General features: G+C 31.7%; 1 protein-coding gene across 1 annotated transcript in view; it reads right to left on the reverse strand.

The window, feature by feature from the left end:
• The window catches only part of ZC2HC1A (zinc finger C2HC-type containing 1A), a 40,340-nt gene that overhangs the window by 3,289 nt on the left and 10,467 nt on the right, over positions 1–26,584 (reverse strand). Inside the window, exons 4-9 of the mRNA XM_069466332.1 lie at positions 20,761–20,902; positions 18,479–18,645; positions 14,790–14,889; positions 14,107–14,206; positions 7,302–7,418; positions 3,743–3,853 (exon numbers count right to left, since the gene is read on the reverse strand). Coding sequence (XP_069322433.1) covers positions 3,743–3,853; positions 7,302–7,418; positions 14,107–14,206; positions 14,790–14,889; positions 18,479–18,645; positions 20,761–20,902 — 737 coding nt within the window. The remainder of the gene's footprint in view (positions 1–3,742; positions 3,854–7,301; positions 7,419–14,106; positions 14,207–14,789; positions 14,890–18,478; positions 18,646–20,760; positions 20,903–26,584) is intronic.

Genomic DNA, 26,584 nt, shown 5'->3' on the forward strand with positions numbered 1-26,584 from the left:
CATGTACACATGTTCAATAGTCCCAGCACTCCCTACTTCCTAAATGTGCATCACTATCTCTTGAAATGTGGCACATTTCCAGTTATTTGTGGGGCTAGGGTCTTCTTTTAACTGCTTCCTTCAGCTCTACTGTTATTCAACAATAGATTGTTATATCAGGTATTTGTCTATCCTTAAATCAACATCATACTGTCTTAATTACCACAACTAATTAATTACGATGTTGGATGCTGACTGATCAGAGTGGTGGCTGCTAAAGGCTGGGGTAGTTATGGCAATTTCTTCAAATAAGACAACAGTGAAGTTTGCTGCACAGATTTACTCTTCCTTTCACAAAAGATTTTTCTGTAGCATACAATGCTGCTTGATAGCATTTTACCCTCAGAACTTCTTCCAAAATTGGAGTCAATCCTCTCACAACCTGCCACTGCTTTATCAACTAAGTTTACGTAATATTCTAAATCCTCAGTTGTCATTTCAACCATGTTCACAGCACCTTCACCAGGAGTAGATTCCATTTCAAGAAATCACTTTTTTTGCTCACGCATAAGAAGGAACTCCTCATTCATTCAAATTTTTTCCTAAGATTGCAGCAATTCAATCACATCTTAAGGCTCCACTTCTAATTCTAGTGCTCTTGCTATTTCCATCACATCTGCAGTTATTTGGTCCAATAAAGGCTTGAATCTCTCGAAGTCATCAATGAGGGATGGAGTCGACTTCTTCTAACCGCCTGTTAATGTTGATATTTTGACCTTCTCTCATGAATCACAAATATTCTAAATGGCATCAAGAATGGTGAATCCCTTCCAAAAGGTTTTTAATTTACTTTGCCCAGATGGATCAGAAGAATCGCAATGTTTGACAGGTATAGGGGCACAAAATATATTTCTTAGATAATGAGATTTGAAAATCTGTTTAGTGCAAGAGACCCAGCTTTCAGCCTATCTCAGCTTTTGACATGCCATCCTCACTATGCTTAATCACTTTTAGTTTTCGATTGAAAGTGAGAGAGGTGTGACTCCTCCTTTCACTTGAACACATAGAGGCCATCGTAGGGTTATTAATTGTCCCAATTTCAATATTACTGTATCTCAGGAAATAGGGAGGCCAGAGGAAAGTGGGGGAGATGGTGTAACGGCTGGTCAGTGGAACAGTCAGCACACACACAACATCTATCAATTAAGTTTGATGTCTTGTATAGGCATTGGTTTGTGGTGACCCAAAACAACGACAATAGTAACATCAAAGGTCACTGATCACAAATCACCTTAACAGGTATAATAATAAAAAGTTTGTAGTATTGCAAGAATTACCAAAATGTGACACAAAGACACAAAGTAAGCATATGCTGTCGGAAAAATGGTATTATAGACTTACTCGAGACAGGCTTGCCACAAATCTTCGATTTGTAAAAAATACAATATATGTGAAGCACAGCACAATAAAACGAGGTATTCCTGTTATCCTTATTTAGATTTTCTTCAATGTCTTGAACGTTTTGTAATTTCTTCCATCAAAATTAAAGTTCTTGCTTTGCTTTTAAACTAATTCCTATGTACCTTAAATTTGCATGTTTATGTGTTTGTGTGTAGATCTTTCCAAAAACTGCATTTTCTGTTTATTGTTGAGAAACAGACTGTAATAACTTTCATTATATTGACTTAATATCCAGAAAATTTACTAAGACTTCATTATTATTTACTCAACAATTTGTCTTTTTGGGGAAGTTTTATGTACATATATATAAGCATATTATCTGTAAAAATAGTTTTGTGCCTTTATTTCCAAATCTTGTAATTTTAATTTTTTATTGTCCTACATTTGCTAGATCCTCATAAAATAGCAATCAATGATTATAGCTGACATTTTTGTATTATTTCTGCTTTTATAGAAAACATTTGTTATATGTCACCATTAAGTAAGAACACTGATGTATTAATATGTTGCAGCAAATATATTTTGTCAGTTTAATGACATTCCCTTCCATTCTTAATTTTTTAAAAGCTTTTGCACTTAAGAAGAGATGATGAATCTTACTGAATATCTTTTCTATACCCTCTTGAAATGACCAGCATTTTTTAATTCTTTAATTAGTGATGAATTATATTAATAGATTTCCTAATGTTATATCAATCTTATTTTCTGGGATAAATCTAAAGTTTCATGAATTTCATAAGCTTATGGATTGGGTTTGCTGTAACTCTTAGAGATTTTTCTCATATATTTTACAAGTTCATACATGTGATTAATTATAATTTTACTCCCTCTTATTAGTCGGGGTATCAAGATTTTACTAATCTTTTGAAAGAAGTTGATGACTGTTATTTCTTACTGCTCTCCCCTGAAAAATTTTGGTATAACTGACCATGAAAACCATCATTACATTACTTTATATGCATGTGCACACATATACTTTGCGGAGACAGGAGTAGTTATTTATGGATTCAATTTCTTTAACTATGATAAGTTTGTTTAGTTTTCTAGTTCATTTGAAATCACTTTTAGTAAGTTATATTTTTCTATGAATTTGTGCTTTTTATTATCTTTTTATTTCATTAATTCTGCTTTATCTTTATTATTTCATACACTCAGTATTAATTTAGAGATTACCAATTTCTTTGCTCATATTCCTCCTTTTAAAATTCTTCCTCCTCCTCTGGTCACTTTTCTCTTTCCTAAGATTCAGCCTTTGGATGTTCCTTTAATGGGGTCTACAGATCATTAATCATTAATTAATTAATCATTAATTTTCTCAATATTTTTCTCTGAAAATATTTTTATTTCACTCTCATTTTTGGAATAATTTAAGTCAGTGATTCACAAAATGCTATCTTCTATCTGGTAGGATCAGCATCATCTGAGCATTTGCTATAAATGCAAAATATTGTGACCTACTCCTGACCTAGTGAATCAGAAATCTTGGGGTGGGTTTGTTTTCATTGTCCCTCCAGGTGACTCTGATGCACATTACAGTTTGAGAACTGCTGGTATAGCTGGTACACAATCCAAGATCTGCAGTTACTCTCCCTCCATACTCTCAACATGCTTATTCTATTGTCTTTTGGCTCCTAGTGTCACAAGTGAGCTCTGTACTGTATAGGTAATCTTCACATTATCTAAGTAATGCTATTTTTTCTCTGGCTGTTTGTAAGATTTTATTGTCTTTGCTTTTCAAGTTGTACTTCATGGATTTATGTACCGTGCCTTAAAACTTTCTGGAATAAGTTAGGATATACATATGAAAACCAAATTATTTATAATTGAGATGAGTTCATTGTATGTCTAAAAACAGTGAATGCCAAAGTTGAGTAAATATCATGACAGATTAGAAAGGGAACTATCTAAATAATCACTTCAGAGGACAGACTTAAATATTAAAATGTTGCTGAACATTATAATATCAGTGGTTCAACGGGTCTATTATTCCATTTGTACAGGTAAAAATAACCATGTTGCAGTTAAAATTAATACGCCAAAAGCCCAAACGAATCCAGTGGAACTCAACAAATTGTCTTTGAACATTTACTACAATAATAATAACAAGGGATAGGAAAATACTATTTATGCCCAAACTATTTCTCTAGTGTACAACTTAAAAGCCAGATTAAATCATATATATGGCAAAGGAAAAATCAGGTTTTCAATGAATAGCTTGTTACCTACCTTTGTACATGATCCTTGGAAAACCATGTACATTCATATTTTATTTTAATTATTAGGATAGCAGAGCTAAACATACCTGGCTATGTAGCTCTCACTATATGTTTTTCTTTTGTTTGTAAGCACACTTGATGTACTAGGATTTCTTGCCAGACTGGGTGGTGTGGAATTTCGAGATTTGATGTTAGTTCTAGAAGAGAGAAAGAGATGGAATAATTAAAAAGTATTGAATAATAACAATTCTCAAATTGCCTATTTGCATGTTTAGAAAAATAATTAGAAGCTGCAGAGAAGTTCAAAAGATTAAAGTCCAAATAATTATTTTAAATCTGAAAACAAAGAGTAGTTAATGCTAAGGATAAACCAAAGGATTTTTGCATTTACTAACACTATCCTGATAGTATGTAAAATCAATGAAAATATATATACATATGCTTTACATGAAATTTATAAGTTAATCCTTCTGAAGACTTCAAGTTTTTTTTTAAGTCTAAATTTATAGTTCCCTCAAAACACAGATGTATTCTTTTAAAGGCTTAGGAATAAATTGTTAAATAATATTTTAATATTACACAAGTAATAATAAAACATAAGTTTTATTATTCTAAGCATACAGGTTGTGGTCAAAAAAATGAATCATTAAATAGTTACTTTAAAGGATAATATTCAATTTATGAAAGTTCTTGGATACAGCAACTAAAATAAATGGGTTAATATAATTTTCCCTTTAAAGATTTAATTTGACCAACTACACAGTTTGGGCTATCTGGTATCAAGGGGACTTTTGGTTGGATCATTCCTGAATCCCCATTTTGAAACTTCAGGAATCAAAGAAAGCTTAGAAAGCTAAATGATGATTTAACACTAAAAATATAGTTCTTAGGATTCAGATGAATCTAGATTTAAATTCCATCAGCTACTGACCAGCTTTGTGATAAGTGAGTCTAAGTTTGAGTTCCCTCATTTAAAAAATGATCTTTGTCTTACAAAAAGGTTAGGATATATAAATAACAATTTATGTAAACATTTAGTGTAGTTGATGATAACAATACTACTACTACTGCTGTTGCTACTAGAAGTTAACACTTCTATATGATAGTGCTTACTATGTGTCAAATACATTTCTTATTATTTTGCATTCATAAATATATTTAATCCTTAGAAATAGACAGGATTAATAATTCCATTTTACAGATGAGGCAACTAAGGTAAAAAGCCCTTAAGTAACTTACCAAAGGTGATGCTGCTCATATGGTGCAGAGCTAGGGTTTAGATGTTCAGTAAAGCATTAGTTCCCCACCCCACTTTAGAGATTTAGTTAAATCTTTTCATTTCACAGGTAAGCAACATTGTGTTATATGAACAAGTAGAATATTTTTAAAAATACCTTCAGATTAGAAGTTCTTAAACTTTTGGCTGAAATTCTTCTTACTCTACTTATATGGCAAAGTAGGAGAGAGTATGTTAAATTTTAAATAGCTGCTTCCAAAATATATGCAGATAATAACAACATCTACTATTTTTCAAACACCCACTACATGCCAAATATGAAGCCAGGCACTACACATACTTCATTTTATATAACTTCCCCCAAATCTTTCAGAAGATATTATTCCCATTTTAAAGTTGAAGAAATACATGTTCAGAGAGATTATGTAAATTGCAAAGCTATTATGTGGCCAGAGTAGTACTTAAACTTGAACTCAACTGATTTGTATTACAAATCTCACATTCAATATGCAATGCTGTCATTCAAAGAGAGGTTGTTTTGAGTAGTTACTTCTTTAAATTATTTCTAAACTTTAACAAGCAAAGAATCACCGTGGTACATGAATGGAATGCCCTGGACCTCTTCAAATGGTCTCTCCAAGTCTATCCATGAGGTTTACACTACTCTACTTTTGTGTAGCCTTTCTGGGGGTCTTGTAAAACTACTATAGTGCCTTTGTAGAAATTCAATCACTAAAAAATCATTGTCAAAGAATGGCATTTGAATAGGAAGGACACGTGGGTGGGGGGGAGCTCTAGAACAGTCTTTAAGAAGTCCCATCACCTTCATATAAAAAGTACCTGAGCTGTACAGATGACACAAATATAATCATGAATATATACACATAACTGCATCATATCAAGAATTTTAAATTGTTCAAAATGTTTACATTTAGAGCAAAACATAAGATGTTATCAACATTAATCACTATCATTCATTTATTTTTAGCAGTATCTTCTAAGAGGTGGAACCTAAATGTCAAGAACCATTCAAGAGATTGTGAAGAGCTGTCTGTCTTGATTAGTACTTAAAATATGTTGCCTCAGTCTCACATCATCAGTACATTTTTCTTCCTGGCCAGAATCTAAAAAGACTTACTCTTAGCCTATCTGTAGAATCTGCCTGCTATGGTTCAAACAAATAGTAAAAGGAAATGTAACTTTGGAATTAGACTTTATCTTACTGCTAGTCACTCTTTCTTTGAGATCTGCTTCAGAAGGTACAGAGATCTGCTTTAGCAGTAGTAGTACAAAGAAAAATGGCTCAGGGGACAAAGTCCTTCCTTTTAGGATCTATCACTAATTACTTAAAAATAAAACATGACTGCTGCTAGTATCTTAAAAGACTTCTCCCATCTTTCTCCCTTCTTAAAGACTTTCTCCCCTATTATTCATCTAGTTAAATTTATTATTTCTTTTCATCCATGTATAGTAAGCACATTGTTGTAATAGGCATTAGTTTTTAAATTAATAAGTGAACTCTATTTAATAATATAGTTTTCAACTTTTTAATAAGTAAATTAATTTGGGGCCCTAATTTCATCACTTAAAATGAGGGCTAGACTACAAGGCACAAATTAGTAAACCTTGAAGTAAACCAGTAGAGTTTCAAAATGACCTCCACGGCCACACTCTCTTCTCAGTAGGGAAGGCCAGAATCCAGAGAGGAGTATCTGGCAGTGTCATATCCTTTACCTGTGTTTTGTGGAATTTACAACCATTATCTAACAAAAAGCCTAAGGATCCCTAGTTGAATGTTTTCTAAGATATTTTTTCTGGCTTTTTATAATAAATTGATAACCTGCTTAACTAAAAGAGAATCTAACAATATATGATGTATAGGCAGTTTTGCTCAAACTCTTCTTTTGAACTATTAAAAAACTAATTACTTCTAAAAACATAAAAAACAACTAACAAATGTGACTACAATTTAAACCCCCTAAAATTAGCCGGGCATGGTGGCACATGCCTGCAGTCCCAGCTACTCGGGAGGCTGAGGCAGAAGGATTGCTTGAGCCCAGGAGTTTGAAGTTGCTGTGAGCTATGCTAATGCCACGGCACTCTAGCCTGGGCAACAGAGTAAGACTCTGTCCCCCCCCCAAAAAAAGTAAACCCCCTAAAAATTTTCATATTTAATGGAATAAAATGTATGATATAAAGAGTTTTATTTAGGACAATAAAATGTTCACAATAAAATGTTTAAATCAAAATGATTTAAAACCTAGAAGATTATTTAGCTCATTTTGGCTTAAAAATGATTAAACTAAGATTTTTTTTTAAGTATAGGAAAGTAAAAGTTATCGTATTCCATTATATAAAGCCTTTAAGGAAATATCTCAAAAAATAGCAACCGAGTTACAAATACTTACTTGTAAATGGGTAATAACTCATGTCTTTTGATGGCACTGTCTGATTTTGTATCACTGTCATACAACCTTTGCACATGTCTTCCAGTTCGAAGTGGAGGGCCTAACTTGTCCATCTTACTATTAAAATATATAAAGGTGTACCCATAAGGAGATTGCTACTGTTTGTTTCTCTATATAAAGAATTTTTTTAAGACATTATTCTGGTCATCAGAAATCTACTCCCAAGTCCTTAATTATCTGACTGCCAGGGTAAGAACTAATGTCCAAAAGAATCCTCAGAGAGTTCATCCAATGTCCATTATTAGATTGGAAAATTCTGACTATGTAGTCTACTCTGTACATGGAAACAATGCCACATTTATACACAGTGGAGCAATGCAATCAATAAAGAAACTTAGGAAGGAAAATTGTTTCAAAGCAAATTCATGAAGCCACAAGTAAATTGAAAGCTGTTACTCACAAATAATGTAACTTTGCCCCTTCCCTGAATTCACAAAAATTTTCTTTTTTAATTATTATTATGATTTTCCAGCATTTTAAAATCCCAAATATGAAATAAGGAATTGAACAATGTATATCCCATCTGACTTTATAACCCCATCTGGTTTTCTAACAAAGAATCATTTAATTTCTAAAATTTATCTAGAGAAAAGTAAAACTTGACCCTATGTGAAAAAACATGAACGGAAATTATAAAATTCACATGTAAAATGTTCACGGACTTTATGCCATCTGAAGTTCGTTCTTTCTCTCTCTCTCTCTCTAGATACTTTTATTTTTTTTAAACCAAAATTATAAAGGATCTCCACCTAGAGGATAATAGGTCAAACTGCAGGTTTGTAGGATAGTTCGCTGTTTTATTAATAAATCAACAAATAATTGAATCATATAGACTATCACCAACCAACATCCTTTCATAGTAGGGAATAGGGAAAATTAGGAAACAAGGAAACTACTAATATTTTAAATGACTATGGAATAACACATCACTGCTTGTTAACTTTAAAAGTCTATTTAAAGAGATATTTGCTTGCTCTCTCAATTCTTCACTCATTCACTTTTTCTATAAACCCTGAGCACCTACTATGTGTCAGGCACTGTGCTACCTTCTGCAATATACTATGTGATATGCTCATATTATAAAATACTTAATGCTTGCTCTTATGGAGCTTAGTGTCTAAAAGAATTTGTTGATCTCTCTGGATTATAAGGGTCTACAAGGACACACACATCTTATTCATTTTTATGTCCTTTCAGTAGCCTACACATAGCAGGCATTTTGTTATAAAAGTTGATATTAAGACTTTGCAGATGGTAGTGTTAACATTAGGTTTTAAAATTTTTAAAAACTGCCTTCTCCTATCCAAGTACTAACCAAACTTTTGTACCCCCATAATATGCTGAAATAAAAAAAAAAACTGCCTTCATTATATAAATATATTAAACATAATTTCTAAAACATTTGAAAATTTGTTTTTAATTTGTAAAAGACTAAAAATTCAATTATTTGGAATTTTAATCAGATTTTTCTTTAAACCCTTAAACAATTTATCAGAGCATTTTTGTTCTAAACAGTGGTTACCTTACAAAAAGCATCCATGGTTTGGGGAATAAGGACTAAAAGAAAGATCTTATTTTCTTTCTCAGAAAAAAAAGTTACTGAAATTAAAATTTAGAAAATTTTAAACTCTATTTTAAAAACCAATTCTTCTAATACAATAAGTGCTCAAATCTTACATGTGATATAAAAAACTTCAATTTGATAAAGGAGATGTGTAAAATCTAATAAAAATCTAAAGGTAATTACCTAATGGAAATATTACATATGTTACACACATGACAGAATTGCCAATATTTTCACACTTTAAAAACCTAATTAAAGGAAATGTTCCAATGATGACTTACACCATATACTTATATTATAAAATTCAACTCAATTTATGTATGTTTATATATATACACAGCCACACATATAATTCAAATGTTCCTTAGGCTATGAATTAGTAACACTGTTCTTAGGCTAAAATCACTTAAATTTATGTTCTGCCAAAATTTGTTACTATTAGACTATGTATCAAAACCAAAATCTATAAATCTCAATGATCAAAATTTTATATATATAACACTTTTGCAGGCTTTCAAAATACTCATAGCTGAATGAGCATTTTAAGAAATATTTGGCAATGATATCAACCTATTCCTGATTTGAAATAAACTTCAACCTAGGAAAGGTCGTTGTTTACTGTTGATATCAAGAGAATGAATTCACTTAGGAAGTAAGTCTGGCTTATAAAGTATTTTGTAAGACTATAGCAAGCATAGATTGAGATATAATAAAAAGATGATTTCTGAAATAATACTGGGAAAAAAATTTACCAGATGATATTTCGTATCTTGGTAGATCCTGTAGTAATGATGCTCTGAGGCATTCAAAGTTTTGAAATGGGTCATGCCTCTACTTTTGATCCTAAATTCATCAATCCTGCACAGGTAATTTAGTATCTCAAATTCCATGGCAAAGTTAGCTCCCGAATCCAATGGCTTCTATCATTGTTATCCACATAAGCTAAGCTCTGCAATTCTAGGTTGTTTTAGGCATTTCTAGATTGATAATAAATGATAAAAATGTTCGTAAAAATTTAAATAATGCTCCACACATACTAAATTCCCACAAATCAATATATCAGCTTATGAGAAAAACATGTTCCCACTCATATAAAAATGTACTTAAAAACTAAAGATGTTTACTTCTTAACATTTTTTTTTTTTAGTAAATGGTATAAGTTTAATTTAAAAATTTAAAATCTAACTTACATAAATTAAATTTGTATATTTTTTCTATAATATATAATACCAATTACATTTTATGTAAATGTTTATATAATTTATATTATTATATATATATATATTTTTTTTTTTATAAGGGAAAGTGGTGCAGTACCTGGGCAACATTTTGAGTTTCTTTTTTTTTTTTTTTTTATTTCATCTTATTGTTATGGGGGATACAGAATTGCAGGTTACATACGTTGCCCATGTACAGCCTTTCCCCCCCAAGTCAGAGCTCCAGGCGTGTCTGTTCCCCAGATAGTACGCGTTGCACCCATCATGTAGGTATATATCCCTCCCTTCCCCACCCCCCCTTCCCGAGTCAGCACCTTCAAGCGTTACCATTCCCCAAACGGTGCGCAATGCACTCATTGAGTAGGCATACACCCATCCACTTCCCCACCTCCCAACTTCTTAACATTTTGAATGTAAGAACTTGTGAAAAACCAAATTCACTTAGTTAAAAAAAATGCTCTGCATATGAATTATGTTCTTCTAATTTTATCATATCTATTACAGTTGATCTCCAAATTGAACTTATGTTTTTCATAGTTACTGAACAGAAGTAAATCTCTGAAATCTAATATTTTAGCTACTGAAAATTATAGCTAAATATCCATTTAACTGGTAAATAAACTGTTAAGAAAACACAGTTCTCAGGGTACAATTGTGTAAACTCTATGACACAATTGAAATGGGGCAATATTTATTTAAAAGCTCTGTGTTTCATTATACTTCTAAAATTTCCTAGAAATAAAGACAATCATCTTTTAGAAGAAGGGAAAATTTTTCCACTGGGATATATTTTGCTTTAAAAAAAATCTGTTAAAGTTAACCCACAGGTTGTCTAGAAGTTAACTACCAAACATAAGAATTTTTCCAAGTGTAAAAAGAAATTTTTCTGTGACATGACTCTAATATATTACAGATCACTGGTATGCCAAATTAATGTGGACCACAATAAAGATTATATATTAGTACACCAGGCTTTAAATAATCGCAAGTCACTGACATGTCATTTACTAATCTCAGCAGAAGCTGAGAAATTTCTTGAATGTTACAGCTAACCAGATGTCTTAACTACACCTTTACTCAATCTTGAATCATCTGTATAAACTGAAATAATAATTGCCATACAAACTTCAAGTAATTCTTTCACTTGTACCAGGACCACAATTTTATGACCTGCCAACAGGTTTACAGATGAGGAGGACTTAATTTTTTTTTTCATTTATTAACCAAAATTTAATTGTGGGCCTATATGCGAGGCATTCTGCTAGATTTTATAGTTACGTCTGGAAGCAAGGCAGACGTGGTCTCTGCCATCATGAAGCTTACAATCTAGCAAGGGAAACAAACAAATCATCACTTCAATAATTCTAAAAAAACAAAAGGAACAAACTCGGCCACTAAACAGCCGTGGATGGTTCTTCTTTCTTTCCTTCTCTCTTTCTTATTTATGTATTTTTTTATTTATTTTAACTGATAACCAGAGAGACAGAGAATGGTTCCAATTTAATACAGTAATATAGTAATGTTCCAGCTAGCATAGTAATATTTTGGCCAGAAGCAAACACAAATAGTTCGAAAACCTCTTTTAACATGTAAGGATCTTACACAGAATGGACAATCAGAATTTGAACAAATATGATTGACAGTTTTACATGATGTAGGACAACCAAAAATTTTTAATCTTAAAGGTATTATAAGCAGTGCACACCTCACAAAATTATTGTGCTCAAAATCGCTGACTTAGTAAAAGCATATTTTCCCATAGGGATCATATATATGATGGTCAGATGTTCTTAGATCAGTTTTCAACATCTAAGCAGTGGGACAGAATGTTTTCAACGTGAGACAGAGAGAGAGATGCCCAAAATCATGTAAGTCATATACATATTTAGTAGCACCACAGAATATACAAGCCTGGTCTTCTAACTCCCAGGTCAGCACTCCTTTTCATTATACCAGCCAGCTTCATATGCCCTATCTAAGAATAAAGTGTGTCAGTACAACTTAATATTGCCAACTGATAAAATCACCAGTATGATAGGAGAGGTATGAAAAATAGCAGCTTTTAATTCATAATCAACTGTAAATAAAACTATAAACAACACTAACAACACACATTATAACCTAGCATGGAAGGCAATTCTTCCTGGTAAATGGCTAAAAGGCTTTCTAAAATTAAAGCACGTATGGCTATACCTATAGTTCACTTAACTATCCAATTTGAGTCGACTCTAGAGAAGAAAAAAAATCAAATCAGTTTGTTACCCCTGGAATATGTGAATCTTTCACTTTTCAACTACTTAATCTATTGATAACTTGTCTCTTTCTTACAGATCTCTTCTTTCTGGAGGCACAATAATAAGAAAAAACATTTAACCCATCAGATCTTGCTAGTTCATTTTTTCCTTTGAATGATAATTACTTTAAACTCCTTTTAGGTCTTGCTTTTTCTATGTAGTCTGAATTGAGAAGCTTTGGTAGTTACTCTCATATGACAGATACCCTTGTATATATTTCCCACATAAAAACCAAAGTGAATGTGAGTCACAGAAAACCTATACGTGACGTAACATGAGCTATATTTGCTTTATCAACTGTATCAGTATATACAAAGATATAGACGTAATCCTTCATTCTAATGGTCCTGTGGCAATTCCTTCATTTTCTGATTTATCAAAACGGAAGAGAAAGTGAATTTCCAAAAATTGGTGGCTTTATATTAAAATCTCTAGTATTACTAACTTTTCTCATATTAAAATATACTATTAAAAGTTTAATTATGCTACTTCATTAAAAGTCTTGTGTATAAAACTGTAGAAAGATAGAAAGTATAAAAAGGTATTAGGCTGGGGGCGGTGGCTCACGCCTGTAATCCTAACACTCTGGGAGGCCGAGGCGGGTGGATCGCTCGAGGTCAGGAGTTCGAGACCAGTCTGAGCAAGAGCGAGACCCCGTCTCTACTAAAAATAGAAAGACATTATATGGACAACTAAAAAAAATCTGTATAGAAAAAATTAGTCGGGCATAGTGGCGCATGCCTGTAGTCCAAGCTACTCGGGAGGCTGAGGCAGTAGGATCGCTTAAGCCGAGGAGTCTGAGGTTGCTGTGAGCTAAGCTGACGCCATGGCACTCACTCTAGCCTGGGCAACAAAGTGAGACTCTGTCTCAACAAAAAAAAAAAAAAAAAAGGTATTAAATGAAGAGAAAAGAATCACACCACTATTCATATTTCAGGATATTTTATCTTTTCTGTCTACACATATTTTTATAGCTTCTATCATCTTATCATCCTATACATGAAGTTTTGCATCTATATCTTTCTCTTGTTACAGAATCATCTTATTAAAATTTATATACATTTTATGGTTGCAAAATAGTCCTGTATAGATTTTCATAATTTATTCTTCAAACAAAGCTAGACATTTAGGTGATTTTACTTTTTCTTTTTTAGGTTATAATAAAAACATGTGAAAAGAGTAGAATATTCGGAGCCAAAAAGACCCCAATTTATATTCTGTTTCTAACTTTTAATAGCTATGTTAATAATAGCTATGTGGTTTCAAGCAAATTATTTTGTTTCTCTGATCCTATTATTCTATGGTCATGGGTGGTTTTAATAAAATATATGCAAAATGTCTAACACAGTGCCTGATACATAGTGCTTAGCAAATCATAGTTACTATAAAACCCTTTCATATTTCAAATTATTTCCTTAGACTCGATTCCCAGAAGTAAAATTATTCATTCAAAAATATAAATATTTTAAGGCTCTTGATAAATACCACCATATTGTTTCCAAAATGTTTATAATAATTTAGATCCTCAGAAACAATGAGTATGCTCCTGACCAGTAATATGCTCACTTAGAAAATTAAGTTCAATGAAAAACCCAATTACCTAAACAAAATAAAACCTTAGTATCATTTAAATACATATCACTAATAAATTAAATTCATTGTAGACTTACCCTGCCTGAGGGGCTGCTATCCCTTTATGAGAGGGAGATAAGGTCTGAAGTTTGTTTCCCAAAGAGCTGCTAACTGAGGACACTTTACCTGAAGGCACACCTTATAATAAAAAAGGTATTAGTTTTAACAATACTATGAAAAAGAAAAATCACATAAAACAGATCATCTGACAAAGAAAACAATGCTTTAGTAATATTCTTTAGGCGTCTAAGTCAAAAGTTATCAATGAAGAAAAATTTTTTTTAAAAAAATGACATTTGCTGGGAATATATACCATCTTTCATTTGTAATTTCTAAATTTCTCTCTTATAATTTACATACAGACAAAGGTATGCTTCATTGGCCAATATCTTCTTCAGACCACTAAATATTTGTCTATCAAGAACAACTGTCAAGTGCAGAAAGGTGTAAAAAGGAAGGGAAAATGCTATGGTCAAAGATCAAGAAAAGAACTCGGTCGACTATTCTGAACAGATAATACATCAATAGTATCAGGGAAAGACATTAAAGCTAAAAAAATAAAATATCAACATTAGAAGCTATTGAAAGTTACTTTATTTTTACCTAGAAATAATTATTTATCCTTCACATCCCTTCTTAATTATAAATCTATTTTAATAGTCCAAACAGACCACCATCTTCATTTTAAAAACAAATCAAGTTATTTCATGAATTTCATTACCTACAACAGTCTTGCCAGTGCCACTCGGTTGTGGTAATCGTGAAGAACCTGAAGATGTGGTTCCAGGAGAATTTGACTTTTTAAGTGCAGGCGGCTTATACTAAAATAATGAAAATAAAATATTTTATCAACATGATTTTTAATTATGGATTATAAACTAATAGTTCAAAAGCTAACATTCGCTTAATATAGAATTTCAGTTTTACAAGATGAAAAGAGTTATGGAAATGGATGGTGGTGAAGGTTATGGAACATTATTAATGTATTTAATACCACTGAATTGCATAATCAAAAATGGTTAAGATGGCAAATTTTATGTTACGTGTATTATACCACAATAAAAAAATTGAAAAAAAAAAACAAAACAAGCTCACATCCCCTTAAATGAACAGTCTTTTTATTAGCTACCCAATTACCTAAATTGAGAAAGTACTGATTAAAATATGTCACCTCAGAGAGAGGTTTCCCAAAATATGCTCCTTCTCAAAACTGGTGTACTAAAAGTTAAACTCAGAGCTACTTTTCCCAATTGACACATACACACACAAATAAAAAATAAACAGTCTAATGGAAAAAATTTCCTCAATGGTAAGATTTTAAACACCAAACAAACATTAGAAAAACTTAGAAACACCTAATGATGCTCACTTGGTGGTACACCTTTAAAGGTCAAGATTTTTACCTATTCCTGAGTGTGGTCATATTTAGAATTCAGCCATATTTCCTACTGATAAAAATTCATAAAATTACATACTAGTCTGGACAAGTTTTACTATAGCTGCCTTTGCATTTCTCCAATGTGAAAAGAGCGAGCTAATTCTGACTTCACTATCCTCACCAGAGAATGTCAGTTGAATGGAGTACAGGCTGACATAAGATTGGATATTTCGGCTTATCTTTTTTCTCTACTCTCTAGATGGATATTACTATTAATTTAATTTTACTACCTCTTTTTGAACCCAATTTTGCTCAGTTCCCTGAATACAAAAATATCTTATCGATTATTTGCTCCAATAGAAAGAAATGAATTTGCCCCAACTTAACACAGGAATTTAAAACTCATGCCACTTTAGTGCCAACCTAATGCTTCAACTATAACGTGACTATACTTGCATGTGTGCTTGCGATTTAGCCTAATACAGTATTTAGATTGCTTAGAATGTTATGTGAAAAACAGATTTTAAACCCAATTTTCAAAATCAAATCATATTTTATAACCAATAATCAGTATAAAATTTAAGATGCACTATTACCAAGCACAGCTGGCTAAAACCAATTTTAACCATTCAAATTCAGTATGTGAACTTTAAAAAAATTAAATCTTGATAAAGGGTCACAAAAAAAGTGGCATACACATTTTGCACTATTATGCCAGAAACTGAAATCTCTTAAGCATTTGACAAATAGAAAACCAAAACCTTTCAGTAAATGTCTTTCAAATGAACAATGACTAGAAGACTTTGGGAGAAGTATAAACTGTATAAAGATACTGTTTCTTTAAAACCTTAGACATGTTTCTGCTTTAAAAGGGCATCTAGTTAATATCATTCTCTCCCACTAAAAAACCAATGAAGACATTAGGAAAGACTTTATAATTAATAGCAATAGGGAAAAAAGACCTAACAAAAACTTGTCAAACTACCAAAGGGTATATCTACTAAAAATAGTCAATAAAATTAGATTAGGATCAAGGACTAGTGACATGCTCTAACTGTGCTGCCAACAACCAAAAAGGAACAAAATGATTAGCATAAACAGAGGGTGCTGGTGTGGCCTATTACACATGGAGAGGTCAAGTCTTTAGGCAGGGTATGGGCAAAAACAGCTCTAGTAACAGCACATACTGGAGACTAAAGATTTTTATCCACACAGTAGAAATTATTATTCACTTAATGGCCTACAAATACTTAGAAAAAGGCAGAATATTTCTTTCAAAAGGTGCTTTGCTTCTCCCCTCTATACATGAAGTCTTTCCACTGTTTTACTAAAAATAATTTTATTGTTGGGTTCTCTGAGATATTCAGAACCTAGACCAATCTTATCTTTATATCCTATAATATTTCCCATTACTTTCAACAAGAACTAGTCACGTTAGTGTTCTTACTGAATGCCTCTTGTTTAAAACATAATCATCTGCCTCTCAGTATCTTGCTGCTCTGCTGACCGAAATAATCTTACTTCTTTCCTTCTGAGCTGCATTTTGTCCATTCCACAACATCTAGTTGAAAGTCTATTGGTATTATAAAGACTTTCAGGATGACTCTATCAATCAACAATTCTATATAAATCCATTTTAATAATCAGAACTAAACTGCCTTACTTTTATGCAATTAAATTCATGTACATATTATAATATTTGTTAGAGTTTTTGTGTGTATTTTTACACTGATCACAAATCTAACAAATTTCCTTAGTAAAATATTTATACTTACAAAGACTATTTACTGAAATTGTAAAAAATTTAAAGAACTAAGTTTACGGCATCCATTTGATTAAATGGTAGAATGGACTATTTAGACCAACCGTTCAACTAAAAACTAAAAATGGTGCAAGATGGATATATAAAAACCCAGTTTTATAAATGTCAGTCTAAACAAGCCATAAACAATTGAAAATGAAATAAAATGTAATTCCACTCACAAGAGCATCCAAATATATGATATACTCAGGGAAAGATTTAACACAATAAGTATATGACCTATATACTAAAAACAATAAAACATCGTTAACATACATTAAAGAACACCCAAATAAGTAGAAAATATAACAAGTTCATGATTTGGACCATTCAACATTGTTAAAATGACAATTCTCCTCAAATTGATTTATGGATGTAATATAAACTCAATCTAATACTAGCAGTCATTTTTTGTAGAATTTTATAAATCAATTGTAAAATTTATCTATAAATATAAACCTAGAATAGCCAAAGCAATTTTTAAAAGGAATTCAAGTTGGAAAATTTAGATTACCTGATTTTAAGACTTAAGGTACAATATTCAGTATAGCAATAGTTTGGTATTGATTAAAGGACAGACATTATAAATCAATGGAACAGAACAGTATGTCCTGAAATAAACCCATGCATATATATTTAACTGATTTTCAACCAAGATGCCTAGACAATTTATTTGCAATTTAAAATCTTTTCAACAAATGGTGCTGAAACAATAGAATATTCACATATAAAAAAATTAACAATTGCTTCTTACATAGTATTACACTATACACAAATATCAGCTTGAAATCATTTATAGATATAAGAACTAAAACTATAAATCTCTAGAAAACATCAGAGAAAAAAATCTTTGCAACCTTGATATAGGCAAAGATTTCTTTAATACAAAATAGAAAATTCTTAATACAAAAAGCATGTATTATAAAAGAAAAATTAATAAATTAGACTTGATTGAATTTTAAAACTTATCCTCTACAAAAGGCACCTTTAAAGAAAATGAAAAGCCAAGTCACAGAATGGGAGAAAATATTCCTAACAAACATCAGAAAAATACAAAAACTATGTACCAAGCTCTTCCACTCAACAAGATAACCTATAATAAGGTTTTATTTTATTTATTTATATATATATATAAAGCAGGTGAGACAACTGTAGTTTAATGTCCTATAAAGCAAAAGCACAAAACTATACATTTGAAAGAGCCATTTTCTCATTTATTTGTAGAAATAACCAAAATTGAGCACATCACCTGTGTCCGAGAAGTCGGTTTTCCTTTGGTATCAGTAGAAAATTTGCCTTTATTACTAATACGTGCTGCCTGTTCCTTACAGAAATTTATATGTCTATCAGCTGCATTTTCATTGAATCTCCTCTGGCAATATGGACATTGGATATAATCTAAAATAGATAAAAACAGAAACAGATTAATAACATAATACTTGAAATGTACACTAAAAATCAGAAGTTTTTATGAAGTCATTTGAGATGTATAACATAAGTAATAACATCTGAAAAGCAAAAACTCCTGTTTCCTTATAACCACCTAGACAGACTTGTCTGAATTTAGTAAAGAATTTTAAGAAAAAGGTCTGCTAGTACATGATAAATTTCAATTTTCTCCTGGCTTTGAATTAAATTTGAGGAAGGAAAAAAAAAAAAGAGAACAAAAAATAAATCATCAGTACAAAAAAATAAGTAGAGGAAAAATGTTCTTTTTTGCATCTATGTTTTCATAATAAATACACATTTTATATGGTAGACTAGTTGAGCAGTTATAACACATAACATTAAAATACATTTTAAAATATGGGCTCATCTATTAAAATCTTTTATCTAATTGAAAACTGTCAAGAAATAGTTTACTCATCTTTAAACAGTGTTATTTTCTCTTAAACTTCCCAACAGATGGAAGAAGTGATAAAAATATACCTCACTAACACAATTAATTCAACTTAAAGAAACAGCAAATGTTTCCTAGATAAAATATCTTCCCAAAATACAAAGTATACTGTAAATTAAACTTCTTTTAAAATTATCCTAGAACCAAATTTTGTAGCACTGTAAGAGATCTGAACTAAATGAGGCACTGGGAATAGATGTGAAAATTTAGTAGTGTACAAAAAAAAATCTTAATTTATTTTGACAGGTTTATTTTTTGATAAGGAGTTTGCCCTTTTGAATGTACTCATCAGAAGCTCAGAAATTTGTCCTATTTACTAGTGGAGTAGGTCTACAACCTCTAGCAAAGAAGCAAATTGTTTTTTTTCAGGCCCAAAAAATTAAAAAATTTCTTAAGTCCAAATTATACTGAAGAACTGGTACTTCCTCTGATTTATATTAGGCATAAGAAATATAATTATGTAAAGTAAGATGCAATATCTAAATACCTCCAAAGCAGAGAGAAAGAACTCAAGTCCATGGGGAAAATAAAGGTAGTATTAAAGGAGACCCAAGACAAGTTGGAGTATCCCAGTTTAATTCAAAAATTAAACTTAATTACTAATATTCTAGAACAAGGGTGGGCAAACTATGGACCCTGGGCCAAATGCTGCCTGCCTGCTACCTGTTTTTATAAATAAATTTCTATGGAAACAAAGCCATGCCTATTCATTTACGTATTGTCTATGGCCTATATGATAGAATAGTGATAGAGCTGAGTAGCTGCAATAGTGGACACTGTGACCTACAAAGCCTAAGATATCTACTATCTGGCCCTTTATAGAAATAGTTTGCCAACCTCTCTTCTATAATAAAATGTTAAAAATGGTTATATCTAGATTTGCTAAAGAACTTTCTCTTTTCTAGGAAATAAACCTCAATCTAAAAAACTAACATAATTTTAATGTGGCTACCTTATTACATTAACAACCTCTTCATAAGCTGCCCTAATAACCAATGTCAAAGTGCCATCAATGCTACTTTAAGTCTTTCAGTATCTTAGTATTGTATCTTATACTGGGTTACCAGAGTCTTGCTTTGCTTTTGGTAACAATGAACCGCTTGGTTCACTGTTTTTATCTGACGATTGAAGAAAATGTAATAACGCAGGAATTTAAGGCATAATTTAGGTGTATCAGTCTATATTGTAGTCTGCCCACATAAATTTCAGAAATAGCATCATGATTTTTTTCCTTCCCAGATGAAAAGATAGCAAAGAACGAGGTAACATAACTATATGAATCCTACTGAATGACTACAATGAGCACAGTTAAAATATTTCCTGGATTATTAACATTTAGTAGTTACTAAAATAATTTTTAAATGATACACAATGCTTTATATTTAAATAAAAATATTGAAATAAAAAGATAATACACTGCTATGCTCTATTTTAATAAGTCTTTATAAACCTAGATGCCTAGATTATCAACACTATTTTATAGCAAAGCATTTAAAGATTATATTCATCAGGTTTCACTGTTATAAATTAAATTTAATAATAAGTTAAAATACAAAAACTCTATCATTGTTTTCTCACAACATGAACATTTCTGTCAACAATATTCCATATACCAGGATCATAAGACGGTGGAGGAGGAGGAGGAAGTTTGCCACCCTCTTTAAGTGCCTGATCAAGGCCTTTAGCTGCTCTTATGGTGGCAATGAATTCTTCATGTTTTCTTCTCCAATTAGATGGTTTCTTTGGTGGTTCTGGCTATAAATAAGTAAATAAATAAAAAGTATCACAATTTCTTTAGTAAATTGAAATAAAACTTGAGGTAATGCCATATTATTTTAAATATTCTCTTATCAGGAGTCCTTAAATGATTTCGGTCCCAAATTTATCATTTTAAAGAGAAACTTTATGTGATTGCATTGCATCATATGCAATCTTTTATGCAATTTTCATCATGACAGACACTGCTAAGTTGCTTTCTGTAAGTGTTACATCTATTTAGGCTGCCACTAAGAATGCTGCTACGGTTTGAATGTCCTCTCCAAAACTTATGTTGAAATTTAATGACCATTAATACAATATTAAGATTTAGGGACATTTAAGAGGTGATTAGGTCATGAGGGCTCTGCCCTCACAAATGGATTAATGCCTTTATGCCGGAGTAGGGAGTGGGGTAGTTATTAATCTTCAATCTCCTAAACTCAAATGCTATTTTCTAATGTATCTTCTTGCATTCTCGTTTATGTAGATAAATTTATCCTTTTCTTAGTGTTCCCATTACTCCTAAAAATAGAAGGATGGTTGGTGACTACCTCACAGGGTTATATGGAGAAAGTAGTGTACGGTGTGTAGAGAACACTGACCAGTTAAACATTTGCAAACATTGTAATTTATAATTTTGATCATTACTATCATCACTCAGTTGAAGTTTAAGAACCTTCTTATAAAATCAGTGTCTGATTTGGACACTGACCTTCTGCTTGTGTGATTTACCCTTAGATGCTTTAAATATTGGAAGATTTTGAGGGGTGAAGTATCTGCATATAAAAGTAATAAGGATTTTTTTGCAGACATTGATTTGTGGGCTCCTGATAAAAAGATACTTTTGGCTCCTATTTTCTCTGTCTCATATGCATGCTTGCTCCTCCCCCACGGCATGATGCAGCAAGAAAGCCCTCACCAGATGCCAGCACCATGTTCTTGGACTTCCTAGCCTCCAGAACTGTGAGGAATAAATTTCTTTTCTTTAAAATTACCCAGTTTGCAGTATTGTTATAGCAGCAGCAAACAGACTAAGACAAGTATATTTTCCTATTTTCCTACAGACTCTCCAATAGAGTACGGTATCCAACTTTTGGGTTGTTAACTCACTAAAGAGGTGAAAAATAGTCCTCTCTCTGTGGATTTAATTGGATTTTCTTTTCTAATTACTGAGATTGAGCATCTTTTCATATTGTTAAGAACCATTTGTATTGCCTTTTTTGTGAACTGTTTATATTCCTGATTAACATTTATTGGGTTACTGGCCTTTTTTGTCACAATTTCTATTGATAGTTACCTCTTTATAGGAACTATCCCCTTCCTCCTACCAACAATTTGTCTTTTGATAGGCAGTATTATTTTTAAAATATGGTTTAATTTACTGGTCTTTTCTTTTACAGTCTCTAGATTTGCAGTCATAGTTAGCCATGCTCAAACTCACATGATGGAAAAATGAAATTCTCCCATGTTTCCTTCTAGAATTTCCACAACATTGTTTTAAAAATTTAAAATTTTTATTCATATGGAATTTACCCTGGTGTATGATATGACAAATGATTTAACTTTATTTTTTAACATAGCTATACAGTTGTCCCACCATCCTTTATTGACTCCTTCCCACCCCCATCCCCCCCACAGAACTGTCATAACACCTTTATCACATACCAAACTCCTTCATGGATTTGGGCCTATTTCTGAACTTAGTCTTCTGTTCCACTGTTCTGACTATCCTGTGTCAGTATCAGTGTTTTAAATATTGAAACTTTATATTTTAACATCTGATAGAGTAATCCTATTTTATTCTGCTTCTTTTTCAATCTTTTCCTGGTTATTCTTATACATATATTTTCCATATGAACATTAGAATCAGCTTGTCTAATTTTAAAAAATTATAGTTTAACTGGAAAAATTAAACATTTCATTCAACTTAGGAAACTTAAAAGCTTTATGATGTTGAGTCTACCTATACAAGCACCTAGGCTATATTTTCACTTGAGGAAGTGGTCATTTGTATCTTTTGGTAGGTTTTCTGAATATTCTTTGTTGAAGTCTTGTATCTTTATCATAAGGTTTATTCCTAAGTATTTTAGATTTTGTCTTGTCCTTTTATGTAAGGTCTTTTCTTATTTTTATGTGTTAAGAGGTTGTTTGTTGAATATATGACGCCCAGTACTTTCTGTATAGTATAACATTATACCACATTATTTCACCTTTCTCTTATTGATTGCAGTAATTTCTCAGTTGATTCTCTTGGGTTTTCCAGGTATATCACGTCTTCTAATAGTAAGTTTTACCCAGTCTTTTCCTCAATCTCTATGCATGTAATTTCTTGTTCTTATTGAACTACATCAGCTGGCGTGTACTGTGTTGGTTGCAGCTTAATCTTGTTCCTGACTTTAATGGGACTACCTCTATTGTCTTACCACTAAACATTATGCTGGTTTACATGCTACAAATATTTATTTTATCATATTATTGAAATATCCAACTATTTCTATTATGTCTTTATTTTTCAAACCAAGAATATGTGTTGAATCAACAAAGTCAAAAGATGGCTCTTTAAAAATGCTAATAAGGCAAGACTAATCAAGAAAAAAAAGAACACAAATTATTAAGGAATGAGAATATACCATACAGTTCATACAAACATGATAAAGAAAAGAAGATATTATAAAGAAACTTTATGCCAATCAATTTTATAATTAAGAAGAAACACACCATTTACTTGGAAAACACAAGAAAACAGATACCAAAAGAAATAGAAAATCATAAGTGTTATATTTATTTTAAAAAATAAATCTATTCCTTCCCACAAAGAAACCTCCTGACTCAGCTGTCTTTATTTATTAATTCTTGGAAACATTTAAGGAAAAAATAGCATTACTCTTACACAAACTCATTCAGAGACTAGAAAACAAGTAAATAATTTTCTAACTAGTTTTCTGAGAGCAGCAAAACTTTGATAAAAGGAAAGATTACAGATCCACCTCTATAATGAATATGGATGTAGAAATAGTAAATAGCAAATTTAGATGTTTGAAGTGACTGACTCTTTAAAGTTTCTTATTCCATAGCAAAATATCTGATCACAATATTAATCTGCTCCACAATGGTATTACTCATCTACTGGTAAGTTTTGCTGCTCTCTTCTTTTTTCCCATAGTATGTTTTAACAATGCTGAGCTAATAAGGGTTTTATTATTGATCACTGAATAATTTAAGTTTTCCTGGTACAGCTATTTGCAAGAGATTTGGGGGAGGAGAGGCCCAGTATAGCCTTCCAGGCTACACAAACCAGCAGCTCTCTTCTCTGTTGCATGAGATACAGACTATTTCGTGTAAATAAAGTGTCTTTGTGTGATTATGTACACCTGCCTCTTCTGGTTCTCTGAAACAATACTGATCCAGGAGGGCTACTGCTGCCAATCCTGCTTCCCTCAAATCCCTCCAGAACCACTTCAAAAAAAGGACACAGCCTTTTAGGTTATGCCCTTCATCTTCAGATAGGGCATTTTTATAGTGCTTTCCAAGGGCCTCTACCATAGGCTTCCTCGACTGTTCCTTTTCTCCCCATTACTCCCTCCTAGATTTATCCAATTTCATCGTTGCTCATTCCAGTTCCTGGCTACCCAAATTCCCACAGCTCATCCCAGTTCCCACCTTGGCTGTAGTAAACAAGAGAAATATATTCTCCGATGAGACCTCTCACCTTGAAGGAATCACTTTTAAAGCAGCAGATTTCCAGAATCTGTGCCATAGCCCTCCCCAGCAACTTCCTGTACTTCCTCTTATGGGTAATTTCTCCTGGATCTCAACTGCTTTGGGCAGTCCTTACATACATTTTGGTAATCTGTGGATTACACCTGCCTTTTGTCTTTCCAAAAACGGAGTTTGTGGTTGCTTTGCCCCCACTCTGCTTGTGATTTTGAAGGATTTTTTTGATAAACGTAAATATATTGAGAACTACACTACAATGTTCAAATTTTCTAAGACATTGCTTCTCAAGCTTTAATGTGAATTTGACTCACCAGGAATTTTGTTGAAATGCAGATTCAGTATGTCTAGGAAGGACCTGAGATTCTGTATTTCTAAAAAGTTCCCCAATAACATAGATATTACTGCTATATGGACCACACTTAAAGCAGCAAGGCAATAAATCACTTAATGTAAAGCAATGGTTTTTACTTTTTTTCTGGAAATTAATTTTTAAGTATTCAAACACCCTTCATTATAAAAGAAATAGAATAACTAACATTTATTGAGAACCCCAATTACGAGATCTTATGTAATTCCCACAATAACCCCACAAGATAAATACTACCACTATCACCATTTTACTCCATAAACAGAAGCATAATTAGATTAACTTTCCAAAATAACATAGAATGTAGAAGACTCAGGGTTAAATCCAGGCATTCTGACTCTTGAGCCAGCTTTCATACCCACTATATTATACTGCCTATTATGATTTGGCTAGTTTATCTTCCTAAGCTAATTTAAGTTAATATAATCATGTATTTGCCAGGTTACTAAAAAACAAATTGAAATACTGGTTTATGTACCTTATTCAAATTTCATCATCCTTCCCTTATATATTCACAGACTTAAAATTAAAGATGAACATCTGATTTTTCTATCGTCAAATAATTTTATTAGTAAGATTAATTTTCCTATAAGGAAATGTTTTTCCTGTACCAATGGAAGAAGTTATTACCATTAAAAGTAGAGTTTTGTTTCAAAACCTATTCAATCAGGTACTTATCTTCAATAACTACCCTGAAATGACTCTTTATAACTATGTCAAAGTATTTAAATAATTTATTCTTAGCAATATACAGTCAGCCCTCCATATCTGTGGGTTTTGCATCCATGGGTTCAACCAACCATGGGTAAAAAAATTTGGGAAAAAAGATAATAATCAAAAATAATATTTTAAAAAATGCAGTATGACAACTGTTTACATAGCATTTGCATTGTATTAGGTATTGTAAGTTATCTAGAAATAATTTAAAGTATACAGAGGATGTGTATAAGTTATATCCAAATACTATACCATTTTATATAAGGAATTTGAGAATCCACAGATTTTGATAATCCAAGGTGGGGTCCTGAAATCAATCCCTCACAGATATCAAGGGATGAGTATATGACAGGTATTAAGGAGAGATTATCATTGCTTTGGTTCCAAGAAAGAAAACAAGCAGACAATAGCTGTATATGGACAACTGAACAACCTATAAAACTTTTCCCCAGAAGGCATAATATAGATTACAAATACTGACAATCAATAAGTCGAGATAATCAATATCTATTATGCTAAAATGTCTATAAATAATAGCTTTGCTTTCTGTCTATAGGAATTATACTACTGGTAAGAGATTGTAGTAGTTCAAAACTTGTTATACCTAAAGTTTTTAATAATGACTTAGAAAGAACATGTGACAGCAATTGGCTCTCCAGTGGTATAAAAACCTCACTGTAATCGATGGAATTTGAGATGGTACCTTGGTCTACTCCTACTTTGCAGAAGTTTGAAATTTTATTTAGAATAAAACTTATTTTATAACCTTCTGATAATTTCTAAACTGAACACATAACACAGAATTGTTTATTCTTTAATCTTAGTATAACAGGTAGTTATAATTTTTTCTATATATAATAGCAAGGTTCATATTGTTC

This window comes from Eulemur rufifrons, chromosome 3, assembly GCF_041146395.1.
Source record: "Eulemur rufifrons isolate Redbay chromosome 3, OSU_ERuf_1, whole genome shotgun sequence".
NCBI lineage: Eukaryota > Metazoa > Chordata > Mammalia > Primates > Lemuridae > Eulemur > Eulemur rufifrons.